Source organism: Zonotrichia albicollis, chromosome 2, assembly GCF_047830755.1.
Source record: "Zonotrichia albicollis isolate bZonAlb1 chromosome 2, bZonAlb1.hap1, whole genome shotgun sequence".
Classification (NCBI taxonomy): Eukaryota; Metazoa; Chordata; class Aves; order Passeriformes; family Passerellidae; genus Zonotrichia; species Zonotrichia albicollis.
The window spans coordinates 65827003-65843479 of NC_133820.1; the positions used below are offsets into that span (position 1 = coordinate 65827003).

The following is a 16477-nucleotide window of genomic DNA, read 5'->3' on the forward strand; positions in this document are numbered from 1 at the left end:
TGAATTTTCATGTTCTTTCCATGAAATCTGAGAATCTAGGACTTGTCCCTGCCCTTTTCAATCTTTCTCATCACATGGCTTCAGCAACTGGAGCCCTCTGAACTTGTTCTGTAAGAAGCATTGGCACTTTTTTTTTTTTCTTTAATATTTCATTTTCAGTTGAATTGAGTGCATTCAGCTGTAGAGTTCCAGTATTGCAGAGGCTGTGATCTGACTGAGAGGCCACTTCTGGCTGGCCTATTTCAGTACTGGCCATCCTGAAAATCAGTCTTGGATGAAATCAGTGAGTTACTGTAGCACAATTTATAGTCCTAGGTGCCTCACAAGTAGGTAAATAAAATTAAACCATAGTGAAAATGTCTACTTACAGTTCTGTGTCTTTCAAGGTTTTTGTTAGATACAGATTTGAAGTTAAAAGAATTATACATTAAATGCAGAGAGCCCAGGCCTTTGTGTACATGCATTTAGCTCTTCAAATATCATGCAACTGACCCTTCCTGCACCAACTCATTTCAGGCTTCTGGAAAAGTCATGATTCTGTTTTCTTGGGGTTGTTTTGTTTTCTTTGTTTTGGTTTGAACTCCTCCTGGGAAATAGCAGGTTGGCCAAACTGGGCCAGTTTATGACCTTTCTGGAGAGGCAGTCAGCACACTCTCTACTGTGACCCCCTGTGCCAGTGACACTGTGCTCTGAAGAGCAGCTCAGGCTGTGTGATGGAAGTGTCCTGTGGCTGCAGAGAACTCAAGTTTTAAATTACTTGGTTGGGGTAGGAAAATTGAGTCAATTCTGCTTTTATATCCCTAGTCAGTATTTTCTAAATTGCTGCTCAAGAGACTGTCACAAGCCTGATTCGCCATCATGGGCATAACTCACTGGTAATATATTCAAAGTGTAAAATAATGTTGGAAAGGGTTTTAGCCATATAGACTAACTTGAGAGCACTTCTAGTATGTGCTTGAGAGCATATGAAGACTGTTGTTGCTTTTACAGGGCTGAGGATACAGGCATTTATTTTTTTTTTTTTCTTTTCTACTTTCTCCTTAGGCTTTGTCCAACATTGATTCTCCTCCTGGTTGTGAGCTGAAGCCTACAATGAAACAGAATTTTGCTTTTGACAACATGGGCTATGAGGCAAGCTCTGAAACCATGCCCTCTCCACCTTCCCAAGAGCATACTGTGGTAGTCAGCATTGTGGGAATGACCTGCCAATCATGTGTGCAGTCGATAGAAGGCCAAATTTCCAAGGTGAAGGGCATTTTGAGAATCAAAGTCTCCCTTGAACAGAACAGTGCTGTTATCAAGTATCGGCAGTCGGAAATAAGCCCTGAACAGATTTGCCAGGAAATTCTGGATATGGGCTTTGACGCCAACATAGCAGAAGAGAAGCTGACAACAGCAACTGCAAATTTGCCAAGCTTGAAAGAAGCAGTAGCTAAGCTTCGGGTAGAAGGCATGACATGCCAGTCCTGTGTCACCAACATTGAAGGAAAGATTAGGAAACTGCACGGTGTGGCAAAAATCAAGGTGTCACTTGATAACCAAGAAGCAATTATTGCTTACCATCCTTACATCATTCAGCCTGATGACCTCAAGAGGCACATCAGTGACCTGGGCTACGACTGCACCATTAAAAGTAAATCAGCCCCTTTGAAGCTGGGTGCCCTTGATCTCCAGCGCTTGCAGAATGCAAACCCCAGGGAGACACCTGCAAATCTTGAGAGTGATGGGCTGGATCCGCTGGTCCCCGTGATGGGTAGCACAGCAACAGTGACTGTACAGATAGAGGGCATGCACTGCAAGTCCTGTGTCAGAAACATTGAAGGAAATATATCAGATCTTCCTGGCATAAAAAGTATTAAAGTGTCTTTGGAGCATAAATGTGCTGTGGTACAGTACAGCCCAGATTTAATCACCCTGTCAGCTTTGCAGCAAGCTATCGAATCCCTTCCACCTGGAAACTTTAAAGTAAGCCTCCTTAGTGGTTCAGAAGCAAATAAAGCAGCACGTCCCTCTGGTGCTTTCACATGCAATGTCATCAGACAGCCACCACAAGGCACGACACATGTGGCTGTTATCAAGATTGATGGCATGACCTGCAATTCTTGTGTACAGTCCATAGAAGGGGCTGTATCACAGAGGCAGGGAGTGAAGAATGTAGTAGTTTCTCTAGCTGGCAGTACTGGGACCATACACTATGATCCAGCTGTCACTAGTGGAGAAGAGTTAAGAGCTGCCATAGAAGACATGGGATTTGATGCCTCTGTGCTGACAGGTAACAGTGGTTTTTCTTCTGTGGGTAGTGTGCCAGGGTGGGTCATGCAAGGTTTGCATTGAGATTCCTTTCTGGAGAGAAACACTTAAAGCATCGCATTGACATTGTCTCTTCTGAATGTCTGGCCTGATCTGACCTCATTTAGCAAGGGAGAGAGGTTTCAGCTGTAAGGCACCTTGTTTCAGCCCTTAATAACTGCAGCAGTGGGTGTAAGAGCTGAGTTACATTATGAAGCCAAAAAGCCTGAGGTACAAAGCCTTTCAAGTGGCTCATCCCCTTCCCCCTGAAGTAGGCTTCCTCCCCTGTCTACAGGCTGCTTTAAGTAGATCTATCAAACGAAATGTTTACATTTATGTTCCAGAATACTAAAATTTACAAACTTCATGAAGTATCTTTCATTTAAAACCACTTTTTACCTAGCTAAAACCTCATTTTAGCTAGCTTTGAACTTTATTTCTTCAGTATTTTTGCCTGCCTTACTTCGCTAAACCTTGCTTTAAGCAAGGTGAGTGGCAAAATGCAGGTACTCTTTGGGGGGAACAGCTGCTTTTGCATTTCAGTTGCATCAGTGTATGCATTTTGTGCATGTGCTCAATGTTTAAAAAGTTGTTTTGATGCAGAATCTCCTCTCACAAATTTCAAATGTGGCAATTTTCACCTGCCTCAACCAAACATATTTGCTTTGAAATACCTGATGCAGTTTACCTGAAACTAAGTAGTTTGATCACAAAAGAACACATCCTATTCACTTCTCTCATGGGTCCAATCCCTCTAAATCTGTGGTACTACTACAAATGAGGAGGGCCCTGTATGTAGTGTTTAATTATCATTTGGTTTATAATTTGTTGGTGGGAGAGTTCCAACTCCATCTGGAAAAGGAGGGACCCCCCTGTGTTTAACCTGTTTGGAAGCAATTCCTGCTCCTTTACACAAACCTCTGCCCAAGGGAGGTAGTTTGTGAACACAGATGGAGTTGTTGTGTGTCTGTTCAATATCTGGCAAAGAATAAAAATGTTTGCAAGGGGACTGTTTGTGTTCAGGTCTGTGGGGTGCCTCCAAGACTCATTTTGCAGTACTTGCACTGTGAATACTGTGCCATAAAGAGAAACCTGTTGAGAAACTTGTTTGAGATGAAGTGATATGAGTCCTGCATAGATGGCAACAATGACAGAATGGGTATGACTGGACTCCATTCTCTGTGCTGGATAAGGACCCTCTAGATACCAATATATCTTTATCAGGTGGAGGTAGCTGACAGCTCTAGGCATTGAAATTGGAAGGAATGTGGAAAGCTAGTTCTGAAGAGTTAGATGGTCATGGAAGTGGCACTGGTGAATATGTGGTTTTGTAAGCATAGTAACAACCTATATTATTTCCATATAGAGACCAAGGTTATTGTGTCACCTTCCAAACAACTGTGAGTGTTTGTGTGGTTGATAAACATGACTTGTTTGTACTTTTGCGTCACCCAGTCACGCTGTGAACAGCTCAGTGTATTGTGCATTTATTCCAGACACCGCCCCTGGAGAACACAGGGGCCAGCCTGATCCCAGCAAAGCTGCTGTGCAGCCTCGAGCTCCAGAGCCTCCTCACCAAGGCAATGCCTCAGATGCTCTTCCTCACCCTGATGGGTCAAACCAGCTCAGTGGAGCCACAGAAGAAAAGTGTGTTTTACAGATCACAGGAATGACCTGTGCATCGTGTGTGTCTACCATTGAAAGAAATTTGCAGAAAGAAGATGGTAATGAATTTAAGATTCCTATAATGAATCTAATGATGAGGGATTGGAAATGATGGGATGGAAAAGATGTTCTATGAGATTAAAAGAAGAGGCTGTCATACAACATCTGGAAGTTAAATAGACTTAATGGTCTGTCTTAGTGCTAACATAACTATGTCACTGTTTAACTATCCTATTGCACTGGTGGGCAAACATCATGAACATACTTGTAAAAGGTTGTAAAGTGATAAAAAATTCAAATACATCTGAAGACAAGAACAGAGAAATGGTTGTCATTTAGTTTTCAGGGCCTTGCTGGTTTACAAAGCAATCCATCTCCTCCAGAGCCGTTGAGAGCTGGGCATGCTCGAGCATATTTACACAAGCAGGTGCAAACAAATGTATGGCTGCACTGCCAGGGTGAGCTTAGGCACAGTGGTGTTTACTGGTCTAGAAGTCTGCAGGCTGGGGCTGCCTTTCCTCTGGCCATGTAGAAGATTAACAGATGAGCCTTAGCAATGTCTGATTTCATTTGTGTCAGCATGTCTTTGGGGAGTTTTGCTTATTGATTACACTCTCCTCAGTCTTCCAGTGGTGGTCTCACTGCCTTGATTTAGAAATCAAAAAAAGCATTAGCTCTTCAAAACAATTTTTTTCGCCTTGTGATCTTTATGTTTTGATTTTCAATTTTAATGTAGATTTCTGTGGGCTTTTTATTTATTAAAAAAAATAAGGAGGGGTGAAGGATAGGAAAATAAAAGGTATAGCATTGTGCTGCAGGGCTTGTTTCAAACTACAATAGTCTAGGGCAGATCTTTCTGCAGTGGATTTAAAGGTTGTTCCAAACCTCCTTTTTGTCTGTTAGATCACAGCAAAACTCACCTCCTTCCCTGTGTAAATCTTGCAATCCCTCTCATTGCTAAAGGGATACTCAGCGTGGCTGGGTCTCTGTAAAAACTTTGCTGCTGTGACTAGAGAAAAACACTAGAAGGAGGCAGAGAGAAATCATTAGACTTATAATCCCTCTAAGTTGTTACAGTCCTCACTGACAGTCACTTGTAATATTTTATTTTTCTTTCCCTCAAAGGAGCTACATTATCTAATGTTTTTGTTATTGCCACTGCAGGAATTGTTTCAGTGTTGGTAGCACTGATGGCAGGTAAAGCAGAGATAAAATACAAGCCAGAACTCATACAGCCTCTTGAAATAGCACAGCTGATCCAGAATTTGGGTTTTGAAGCTACCATCATGGAAAATAATGCAGAAACAGAAGGGCAAGTGGAGCTTCTTGTAAGTCATGTGTGTTTGAAATTACATGTTTATTGTGGAAAAGTCGGGTCTGGAAGACTGATTTTCTTGCAAATAGCTTTGCTTGAGCAGTTGTGGCTTCGCAGCTCAGTTCTGGCTGGTGACACTTTTTTTTTAATATAATTGCTGAAAAGACAAAATCAACTTGTCTTAGAAGGACCTATCCAAAAGTGCTGAAATAAAAAGTGACAGTTCTATGTACAGATTAGACCTTTCTTAGCAATCAGAAATGAAACAGAAGTTTTCCTTTAAGGAACTTCAGTACAGACTCTGTGTAACTGAGAATTTGTCAATAAATATGCATTGCTAATGTTAAAGGCTTTGCATAGAGGTCTAGGAGCTTTGCGTAAAATCAGTAAAATGAGTAAATTTCTTATTGAAGGATGGATTCCTCAAACAGTAATTTTTATTCTCTGACAGATATTTACTGCAAGACAGAGAACATCAGTCTGCTGCTGTGTTAATAGATCACAAAGTAGTAACATGCCTTATTGAAGCCACAGGAAAATTCAAGAGAGATGAAGTTACACATGCAGAATTTGGCTCTGGCAATCTTGATAGAACCAAATTAGTTATACTATATATATATATTTTTTTATACTATATATATATATTTTACAGTTAATAGCATGTCTGAGTGTTACCATGCAAATACATGGCTGTGACTTTATCTGCTGTCTGCACAATTTTGTAATAAAAGTGGATAGTTATGTTCTCAGCTTTGTATCATTTAAGACAGTTCTATAAAACCTTTAAAACCTTTATGCTGAGGCTTTGTCTCAAGTACACCCACAAATACTGGGTGAATGTGGGGGATTGCTAACTACCTAAAATTGTCTTTTCTTTAGATTACAGGGATGACTTGTGCTTCTTGTGTTCACAATATTGAATCCAAGCTCATGAGAACAAATGGCATATTCTCTGCCTCAGTTGCACTTGCAACTAGCAAAGCTCACGTCCAGTTCGATCCTGAAATTATTGGACCTCGAGATATTATAAAAGTAATCAAGGTAGGCTTTGGAAAGTTTTTATATATGGACAATTACATGGTGAAACTTAGAAGGAAATAAAGCAGCTGATATTTGAGAGGTTTCACTGATTTTGTAGATGCCATAGTTATTGCCATGTTTTTATGCTCTTGTGGGGAGGCTGCTGTGTTCCACAGGAATGCATAGGCTCCCAGCTGTTACTCTAAAAACACACGCTAAAAACTACAACATGAACCTTTTTTTATCTTTACCTGGCAAAAGTGTCATATATTAATTTCTTGAAATTCTGTGTGTACAATCACAGTTAATTCAGTGAAGCGTTGCGAATTTAGAAAAAAAGTACTTCTTTCTCTTGACAGCAACAAAGGCTGTAAAAGAAGTTTTACCACAGTTCATGCCACAAGCATTACATATCTCTGTACACGCTTGCATTCATCCCTACATCTTTTTGAATGGAAACAGACTGATATTAAATGAAAAAATTCTGGTTTACCAGTAATCACAGATCATAAAATGTACTGGTATGATGGCCCAGATGTGGACAAAACCTTTTTCTTTTCTGTCCCACCAGAAGAGAGGAGATCACACTGTATGAGGTGCATGCAGTGAGTAGTCAGGAGGACAGCAGAGATTGTTTATCTTCCATGCTCTAGAGTATTTACTCAGAAAAGAGCTGCTAGACCACAGAACTGATGCAGCTGCAGTTATTAACATGTTAACTAGTAGGCTGTTCAGGCTGGCAGAGTAGTTCTCTAAAGCATACTTTGCCACAGAAGCATTTCATGATGCAGGTAGGAAGTTTGAGTGTATTGCTCTTGCAAGTGTGCTTTGGGTTTTTGTGTGTTTGGGCAGGAGGCATGGTTCTACTGCAGTAACTCACCCAAGTGACTCAAAACTGGATTTTTGCTTGGTTTTGTTTCTGGGCTGCTTTGCCCTGCAGTTTGTTGTCCTACAGGTTTAAACTGACTTTAGACACTTTAATTTTCAACTTCAGGTGTATTTATTAAACTGTAGTATTAGGGACTTGCTCACAAGTTTGTCAAGCTCCCAGTGGCTTGTGCATTTTAACTTCCTTTTTGGTATGTCCCGTATCTCCTGATTATTCCAGTGGGGGTGAAAGGGCATATATTTTTCTTTAGGAGGAGTGGAGTAGAATTCCACCTCTCAGTGGCTCCCCATGCCTAAGAGCTTGGACACTTACTGCATCTATACACTGTGTTCACGTATAGGCACCAGAAGTCCTTTGCACTCCAAATTTTGGCTACTGACTGAAATATCCTCTCATTTTGGCAGAATCTAAAAGTAAATAAGTGGCTGGAATTTATTAAACATGGAACAGTGTCCTTTTCTGACATTTCTTCTAAAAATAGTGTAATTTAAATGTGTTTTAAGTAATATGGTTAGCTTCATCAAAACTAACTTATCTTTCCTTCTGTTTCAATAAAAAGGAAATTGGCTTTCATGCTTCTGTGGCTAAAAGAGCTCCAAATGCACATAACCTGAGTCACAAAAAGGAAATACAGCAGTAAGTATTTATTTTCTCTCTCACTAAAGAACATGCTTAGATCATATCTTGTAACTCTACTCCCCCCAGCACTCTTCAAAGTTAATGAGATTATTCTTGTGTAAAGCATATTTAATTTTACCATTTGCCATTTGGTTCAGGTACTTTTATTGCTTTCATTAGTTTTAGTTTTTAACTGCCAGAAGTCTATACAGTTAAACATGTTGCAGACATGTTGTTCCAAAATACTGGATCTTTGCAAATATCCAAAGCTGTATGTTAGTACATACAGCTGCACTACCAGCACAGCTGGGCCTGAGTGGGGTTTAAAAAATCCATGGATTTACAGTTTTTCTTTTTCAGGTGGAGGAAATCTTTCTTGTACAGCCTAGTGTTTGGTATCCCTGTTGTAGTCTTAATGATTTATATGCAAATACCCAATGGTGAAGACCATGGGTCTAAGGTGCTGGAACAGAACCTCATTCCTGGATTATCTATTTTGAATCTTCTCTTTTTTATCCTGTGCACTTTTGTTCAGGTATGTCCATACTGCTTCCCAGGGGTTTGCTTTCTATTCATCTCCCATTTATGTGATCTGATATGATAAAGACAGAAATGGAAAGATTGAGTGGATTAGGCCTGCCCTCTTGTCTGTACCACCTAAGCAGAACAAAGTGGCACTTTTCTTTTTTATCCTTTTTGTATTTATTCAATTCATAACTCTTCCTCCTGTCAAAATTGCATCAGATAGTTACCAAGTAGAGAAGGTAATATTAAAATAAAGAGATGCCTGATCATCTGCAAACTAATTGGGTAGCTGTAGGTAAATCCTTTCATTTTCTATGCCTTGTGTACTTTGCATTGCTGAGAAAAAGGATGATTTTTGTTGGTTTTGAGAACCAGGAAGTGCGAATAAGAGGATGTCAATGGAGTCAGTCTCCTAGTAGACCTTAAGTTGTATCAGTATCAAATTTGCTTGGGTCAGCAATGCCTTCCCTTATGTCCTACATGGTTTTACTTCTGCTCTGGCAGTATTATGTACTCTGTGGTTACTGATCTCAATGTGAGTCTGTCCCTGCTCGCACCAACAGTTCCTTGGTGGATGGTATTTTTATGTACAAGCTTACAAGTCCCTGAGGCACAAGACAGCCAATATGGATGTGCTCATCGTGCTGGCCACGACGATTGCTTATGTGTATTCCTGCGTGATCCTGATAGTAGCAATCCTTGAAAAGGCAGAGAAAAGCCCTGTCACTTTCTTCGACACTCCTCCCATGCTGTTTGTGTTCATTGCACTTGGCAGATGGCTGGAACACATAGCCAAGGTAACTCATCTTCACACAAATGTTGTGTATTTATGACAGGAGTAGAGTAAACTATTCAGAGGAATTTTGAATTCAGCTGTTTCTGGTGTAGTCTGTAAGATGAAAGGTTGTTTAGAGCTCATTGTGTTAAGTACATATCAGGATTTATATATCTCAACGTATCTTAAGCATTAATCTCTGTTTTTTAGGGCAAGACCTCAGAAGCTCTTGCTAAGCTTATGTCTCTTCAAGCCACAGAAGCCACTGTGGTGACTCTTGGACCTGGCCACTCTATTGTCAGGTAAGTATTTATTAATCAAATTCCCTTCAGCCTGCCTGGGTCACAGACAGTTAACCTGAAAGCTGATAGCATAAGTAACCTGCCTGTTCTGCTTGTGTCTTTTGCAGGGAGGAGCAAGTACCTGTTGAACTGGTTCAGAGGGGTGATATTATAAAAGTTGTTCCTGGTGGAAAGTTCCCAGTGGATGGAAAGGTCATTGATGGCAGTTCTATGGCAGATGAGTCTCTCATTACTGGTAACTTCCCTTGTCTTACACAAAGAAGTGAAATCTTCTGGAACTCTTTATTACAAGAAAAGAGAGCAGATCCAACCCAAACACTGCTGTCTGAATGCCACCTCCCACAGCCACAGGATGCTGTGGCTTAATGGATGCTGTGGCTTTGTAAGCTTGAATTAAAATCCTGCATCTGTGCACACCCTAAAAAATTTCAGGTTTTCCACTCAGTCTGGCCACTTTCTGACCTACTGATAGGATAGGTAGAGTCATAACATTGTTGTCCTTATTCCAGTGATCTGGCTGGAGTTTCTCCTGGAATGTATTTGTAGAGGTGATACCGTCTCAGAAATAAGTTCTAAAGGATGGTGTGGAAGTATTGATGAGATGCTGGAGTTTGTATGACAGGGCTCTCTCAATGAGCAAGGAGGGGGAAAGAAAGCCTTGAAATTTCATGTTTATTAAGGGTCACAGGACATTTTTACATCTTCTGAAATTTTAATTTCATTTTGTAAATATAGTAAGGATTCAATGCATTGTACAATTCTTATAAATAAACTAAAAGATATAAAAATTTGCTTTGGCATTGGATTACTTGTTCTAGTTGGGAACAGGGACTCTTTTAGCTTCAGGGAATCAGTTGTTATCACTACCACTAAAAATAGAGAAAATAAAGATGTTCTAGAGCTAGTATTCATGCAGAGGTAGCAGGAGAACAGGAGCTTTTCCACAGAAAACTTTCTGTCTTTGAAAACTCAGGGTCATGGAGATAAAAACAGATTTCTCAAACTCCCCTTGCTATACAAGGTGTTACTGGAGAAATTCCTAGGACTTTTTCCAACCAATTTGTTCCTTGCCCTTTTGGGGGATGGTTTACTGAAAAGTTATGATCAAGGAAACAGCAGTTCCTTTGAAATTAATCCTATAAAAAGGTTTATAAAAATATAACACTACCTATCCCTGTCTTCACCAGTCAGAGATAGCCAGTATGTGATTTCTGGTCATTATTGCTTACCCTACTGATTTTGCTAACATAGAATGAGCTGTGTGCTAATGGATTATGCTTTTAGGGGTATTGGCTCATTTATTCTTACCTTTTCTTTCCAGGGGAACCTATGCCAGTCATTAAAAAGCCTGGGAGCACAGTGATTGCTGGTTCTATAAATACATATGGCTCACTTCTTGTTAATGCAACTCATGTTGGTAGTGATACCACTCTGGCACAGATTGTGAAATTGGTGGAAGAAGCTCAAATGTCAAAGGTAAAAATAATGGAGAAGAAAACCTTGATCCCACCTTTTGATTGAATAATAAAAATTAAAAAATTTTCTGATACTTATATACTACAGCAAATTGTGTTTTTCCAGAACTATTGTGTATTTTCATCAACTCTGCATATTTACGTGTTTCAACCACAAACATGCAAATAACTGGGTTTATTTTTTATAGGCACCTATCCAGCAACTGGCAGATAAATTTAGTGGATACTTTGTTCCATTTATCATCATTATTTCAACTGTGACATTGATAGCATGGATCACAATTGGTTTTGTAAACTTTGATATTATTAAAAAATATTTTCCTGTAAGTAGTTTTATTATTATAACTAGATTTTTGTGTTGGGATATCTTCCAATGTAATTAAGATGCTTTTTCTATGTGGGGTTTGATGTTATAATCACCCTGAGAGGAGCTCAGTTGGTTAGATAATAACACCAAGGTTGTGGGTTCAATCCTTGTATGGGCCTTTTACTTTAAGAGTTGGACTTGATGATCCTTGTGAGTTCCTTCCAACCCAGAATATTCTGTAAATACTTCTGTAAAACATGGTGTTTTCTACACAGAGCAGATAATGATGCTATTTAAAATCTCTCTTCAGGTATAAATATATTTTTGCATTTACCCTTTAGTTCTGTGTGGGGTTCTTACAAATGGAAATTATTCAGAGCATTTCTGAGCTAAACATTATCTATAGCTGTATTGCAAGGAGCTGAGTTATTCCTGTTATGTCTGAAATTTTTGTGGGCATTCCTGTTTCTGATGGCAGATAGTGGTTTTGGCTTGAGAAAGAAGCTGAGCTTCTGTTATCTTTATGATGTGCATTTTCTGTGCTCAGCAACTGGAAGGGGAGTCTGTGTATCTGGAAATAGCGTTCTCCTTTGCTAAGCTTTAAAGGAAATTCCCACAAGTTATGTGGCATCTGGGAGACTCAGAGCAGAAACAAACATTTGTATGCTTGAGCAGCAAAAAATCTAGAAAAAAAACCATTCATAACATTGAACTTTGTTTAGCATTACAGTAACAATAATAGATTGATTTCCTGTACTGAGGTTTTCCGGATAAATGTGTTTCCTGAAATGACTGTGATTGATTGTACACCTATGTTATCTGCTGTCAGCATTCTTACATATCTTTCTTTAATTTTTCCCCCTTTTCTTCCCTCTTCTTGCAGAATCAGAGCAAAAACATTTCAAAAGCTGAGATAATACTGAGGTTTGCATTTCAAACCTCAATCACTGTGCTGAGCATTGCATGCCCTTGCTCTTTAGGCCTGGCTACCCCCACAGCTGTAATGGTGGGCACAGGAGTGGCTGCGCAGAATGGAATTCTCATCAAAGGTGGAAAACCCCTGGAAATGGCACATCAGGTTAATACAGTTCATTCTGTACTTTTGTAGCTTACCCAGATATTGCTATATGAAATATAATAATTCCCCAGGAAATTCTGCATGTTCAAAGAAAGATGGTGGAAAGTTGTCCCTTCTTTTTTTTTTTTGGTCCTTTTATTTTTCTTTAATTGATTGCGGCTCATTGAGATTAAGAAGATAAATTGAACCTTCTTCAAATCAATCACAGCAAAGTGTTGAGAGCCAACATACCTTACAATCTCATGACTATTAGGTTGCTAATCCTCTTCATGGCAATTTTCTTCATGCTAATCCTCTTCTGCAAAAGAGCCAATAATCCACTGAGTTTTTTCTTTCCTCTGAGACCTTTCATGAAATTCATATTGTTCATGATGAGTGGTTAAAAATTTAAAATGCAAGGAAAAAAAATAATTTTTTGAAGTTGTTTTAGTGTATAGACAAGAAAGACAGAAGGGAGGCAGAAAAAAACCTTCAAAGACACAAAAATTATGCAAGTAGGAGGAAGAGGTTGAAGGAGAAAGAGGTTTGACGTGTCCACAGCCACTGAAAAGAAAATTAATCAAAACCACGCTGTGATGGGCTATATTAGACATATGCAGAACATTTTAAGGAAGGAGGATGGTAACAGCAAGTTAATCAGACTGATAATTCTTGTTATTACTTGATCACAAGTTTTTCGAAGGATCACAAGTTTTTCCATGGATCGAAAGTTTTTCCAAGTCTCTCGGAAAATATAAAAAAGACTACTAATTAAGGCTGGAAGTTTTTACTTTTTGGATCCAAGCAAGGCTATGGTCAGGGCTTTGAAAATTAGGTGACCTGTGTGATTCTCCAAGGTTGGTGTGTTGGAATAGCTGGATATGGAATAAGTGACTACTTTGCTAAGTTTGTGGGGTTTGTGTTTCTTTCTGCTGTGTTTATTTTCAGGATTAGAATTTACTTTATCTTTGAGTTCCAGTGTATGTGTGGCTGTGTTTTTTGGTTCATTTCTGATTCCTCAAGACCCATTGGCCTGGCTGACAAGTGATGGCTGAATTTGGTGAATAGCATGACATCAATTTTGCTTAGGTTATTGTTTCTTGAACATCTTGCACCCTTTACATCTTCTTTATGACCAAATCACTTCCTGAGTACCCTTTCCTCAGTCATTGTTGATTAGAACTGCATTCAAAAAGTCCTCTTTGCATCACATACCTTGTGGTAAAAGTGATTAAGGTGCCATTACGTGACTCCTGCACGTGAATGCATGTTCTGTCCTTTGTGGATGCATCTCAGTCCTACACTGTTGCCTGGAATCCTGATATGGACACAGGACGATCTTGTAGCTTTATGAGGAATTAATAAGAAAGCATAAGGAGACCTGCTGTACAGATAATTCAAGGTATCTAGAGGAATCCCAGCTTCTGTAGATTTATTCTGTCTTTGTGTGGCTATAGTCAACTGTTCATTAAAGTCTTGACTGTATTTATGCGCCATAACCATACCAGCATCCCTGCAAGTGCAGGGCTTAGGCAGTAACTGTGTTTCTTTCTTGCAGATCAAGACTGTGATGTTTGATAAGACTGGGACCATCACCTATGGAGTTCCTAAAGTCATGAGGGTGCTTTTGATGGGCGACACAGCTGTGCTGCCCCTGAAGAAGGTGCTGGCTGTTGTTGGTACAGCAGAGGCCAGCAGCGAGCATCCTTTAGGAATGGCTGTCACTAAATACTGCAAAGAGGTACTTAGCCTTCCTATTTCATCCAGGGCCTGAAGGCATCAGTGAAAATGCAGCAATGTTGTATAAAATGATCAGGTTCCAGAGGAAAGAGCCTGCCTGAACAGTAACAGACTGGAAATCTGAGAGATTGCATGGTGGTACATCTTGCTCTGGACATTACCAGACAGTGTTTATCTAAGCTGTGCTTTTCTGGGAACAATGTGGAGTTCTGAAGGAAGATCTTGCTAAGTTTATCTTGAACTAAAGAGAAAATAAGGAATATATGCAGGAGGAATACTTATACTTAAAATAACATCATGAAGCAAATGTGTGTGATGACATTTATATTATCTGACTATAGTCACTTCTATTAGTCACTTGCTCATCTGAATAAATTAGCTTCAAAAGGCTTTGAAGCTTGAATATTAAACTGTAATATTTGTGAGTTTCACAAATGAATTGATCAATGACTCAAGTCTTTGTAAATTTTACATGTCCTCAGAGGTCATTTATATATGTCATGGGTTCCTCAAGCTTCAGGGAGAAGTAAAACACAAGTCACAGTGAAAATAGGAAGCCTATGTAAATAAACAACTTATGTCTGCTAAGAAAAATCATTAATTGATTTAGGGAAAAATAGTTTTAAAAATATATCAAATTTTCTAGATCTTTCAGTGATAAAATTTAGAAGTAAAAACTTAAATTTAGAAGGAAAAAGAGAATATAAGCAACAAACCAATTGCCTTTCCTGTGTTTTACATTTTTAATTTAAAATTTGTTTTAGTACCCTGACAGTTCTGTAGTCATCCCATGCAGAAGTTATTACTGGATCATGGCTTAAATGAATTGTAATGCTATAGTGCTGGCTGATGTTCTTACCTCCTGCCTTGTTATCCCTGTGTTTTAAGATCACTGAGAGGTACATGTAGTTCCAGCTTTCAGAGACAACCGAGAATAACTTATTTACAAATTAATATTTTGTATTTTGTAGCTTGTAGGGTCCTGATAATCCCTTTATCTCATCTTGAAGGTACTCACTGGCATCTCTCCCTAACTCAACAGAAAAACCCAGTTTCCCTAACATCCAGACAGATCCCTCCAGGAATCAGATACAGTTTTTCACTGTACTCTTACATATATACAAAAAGGTCTGATCCACAACGGGCAGTTGTCTGTGAGGTTAATTAGAAGTTGCATCATTTGTAAGCTGAGTGGCTTAATGTTGAAATATTTCTCTTTCGTTCCTAGTCTTGGCGGAAGTAATGAACCACTAATCTAATTTTTTCATCCTTGAACTACCAGAAAAAGCTGTTCTTTGTGGTTTGCTGCTGCTAGGGCTGGGAGCTGGCTGTGATCTGTGTGGCTGTCCCTTTCTAGAAGTCTAAGCCACAGCACACCCAGAGCATCCTTATTTTTATTTCTGTGCCACTGATACTCCCGGCTAGTTTTCAGTTGGTCAGTCATTGCCAAGGGGAGGAATGAGGCCTCTTTTTGGCAAGAGTTATCTAATGTTTGTACCCCACATGGGCAGCACAGATTGATGGTGGCCTCTGGTTACATCTTCAGGAGCTTGGCACTGAGAGCCTGGGATACTGCACCGACTTCCAGGCAGTCCCAGGCTGTGGTATCAGCTGCAAGGTCGGAGGAGTTGAGGCCATCCTTGGCACAGCTGAGGAAGCTCCCAATAAGCTGGATGCTAACAGGAGTGGGGACAGCAGTGCTCCTCTGGGAGATAATGGAGTTATCCCACTCTTGGAACCACAAGGTAAGTGATTATCTACCCTGTGCTGCCCCTGTGCCGGCTGCAATGTGGGGGAGAATGAACCAACAGCACCGACCCCTACCAGGCTGTGTACAAGAGAAACATGGACATGGGGCAGAAGAAGGCAAAGAACAGGAGGGGCAAAAATGTGCCTTAACAAAAATTGAAGCTCTCTCCACAACTCTTGATCTCTCTCTGCAATTCAGAAACTTAACTGAGAATTAGGTACAGTGATGGGTACTTGAAAATTCCATATAATATATGGACAATAAGGCATACCCAGCAATATTCCTTTTGGACAGAAGAATGGTTCAGCAGACAGCAAAGTTTGCATTATCTTCCCATTTAAAGCTGTTACTTTTTGCAACTTTTTATATCTTACTCTTTAGTTCCATATTAACTTGGACCCTTTGTCTCCTATTCATACACCTCTCAAGGCACTTAATTAAAAAAAAAACAAAAAAAACCCCTCAAACCTATTCAGCAGATGCAAAACAAAATGTGCTACATCTGAAAACTTATTTTACTGCCTGATAGTTTTGATTAGGCCAATAAAATTCAGGTTTGTTTCAGATTCTCTGGATGCCACTGTGCTATTTTGTAGTGTAGGAGAGAAAGAAAAGGTATTTAAAGCCTTCCTTAAGGAGCTCATCAGTTCTCTTCAGAAGGCTGTGGTGCTCTTGACCTTTTTGAGAAAGCTCTTAGAAGAATTAAATAAATGAGAACTTCAATCATCGGAACTGTGCCATTTGTGAATG

At 39.6% G+C, this 16477-nt stretch overlaps 1 protein-coding gene across 3 annotated transcripts in view; it reads left to right on the plus strand.

Moving 5' to 3' along the window:
* Positions 1 to 16477, plus strand: part of ATP7B (ATPase copper transporting beta) — a 40322-nt gene that overhangs the window by 14974 nt on the left and 8871 nt on the right. For all 3 annotated transcript variants that reach the window (XM_014263951.3, XM_014263949.3, XM_026790627.2), the window contains exons 2-15: positions 1045 to 2272; positions 3786 to 4013; positions 5119 to 5282; positions 6149 to 6310; positions 7738 to 7814; positions 8157 to 8331; positions 8885 to 9118; positions 9307 to 9398; positions 9506 to 9633; positions 10720 to 10874; positions 11062 to 11196; positions 12064 to 12258; positions 13796 to 13978; positions 15524 to 15722. In XM_014263951.3, coding sequence (XP_014119426.2) covers positions 1093 to 2272; positions 3786 to 4013; positions 5119 to 5282; positions 6149 to 6310; positions 7738 to 7814; positions 8157 to 8331; positions 8885 to 9118; positions 9307 to 9398; positions 9506 to 9633; positions 10720 to 10874; positions 11062 to 11196; positions 12064 to 12258; positions 13796 to 13978; positions 15524 to 15722 — 3307 coding nt within the window. In that variant the 5' untranslated portion in view covers positions 1045 to 1092. The remainder of the gene's footprint in view (positions 1 to 1044; positions 2273 to 3785; positions 4014 to 5118; positions 5283 to 6148; positions 6311 to 7737; positions 7815 to 8156; positions 8332 to 8884; positions 9119 to 9306; positions 9399 to 9505; positions 9634 to 10719; positions 10875 to 11061; positions 11197 to 12063; positions 12259 to 13795; positions 13979 to 15523; positions 15723 to 16477) is intronic.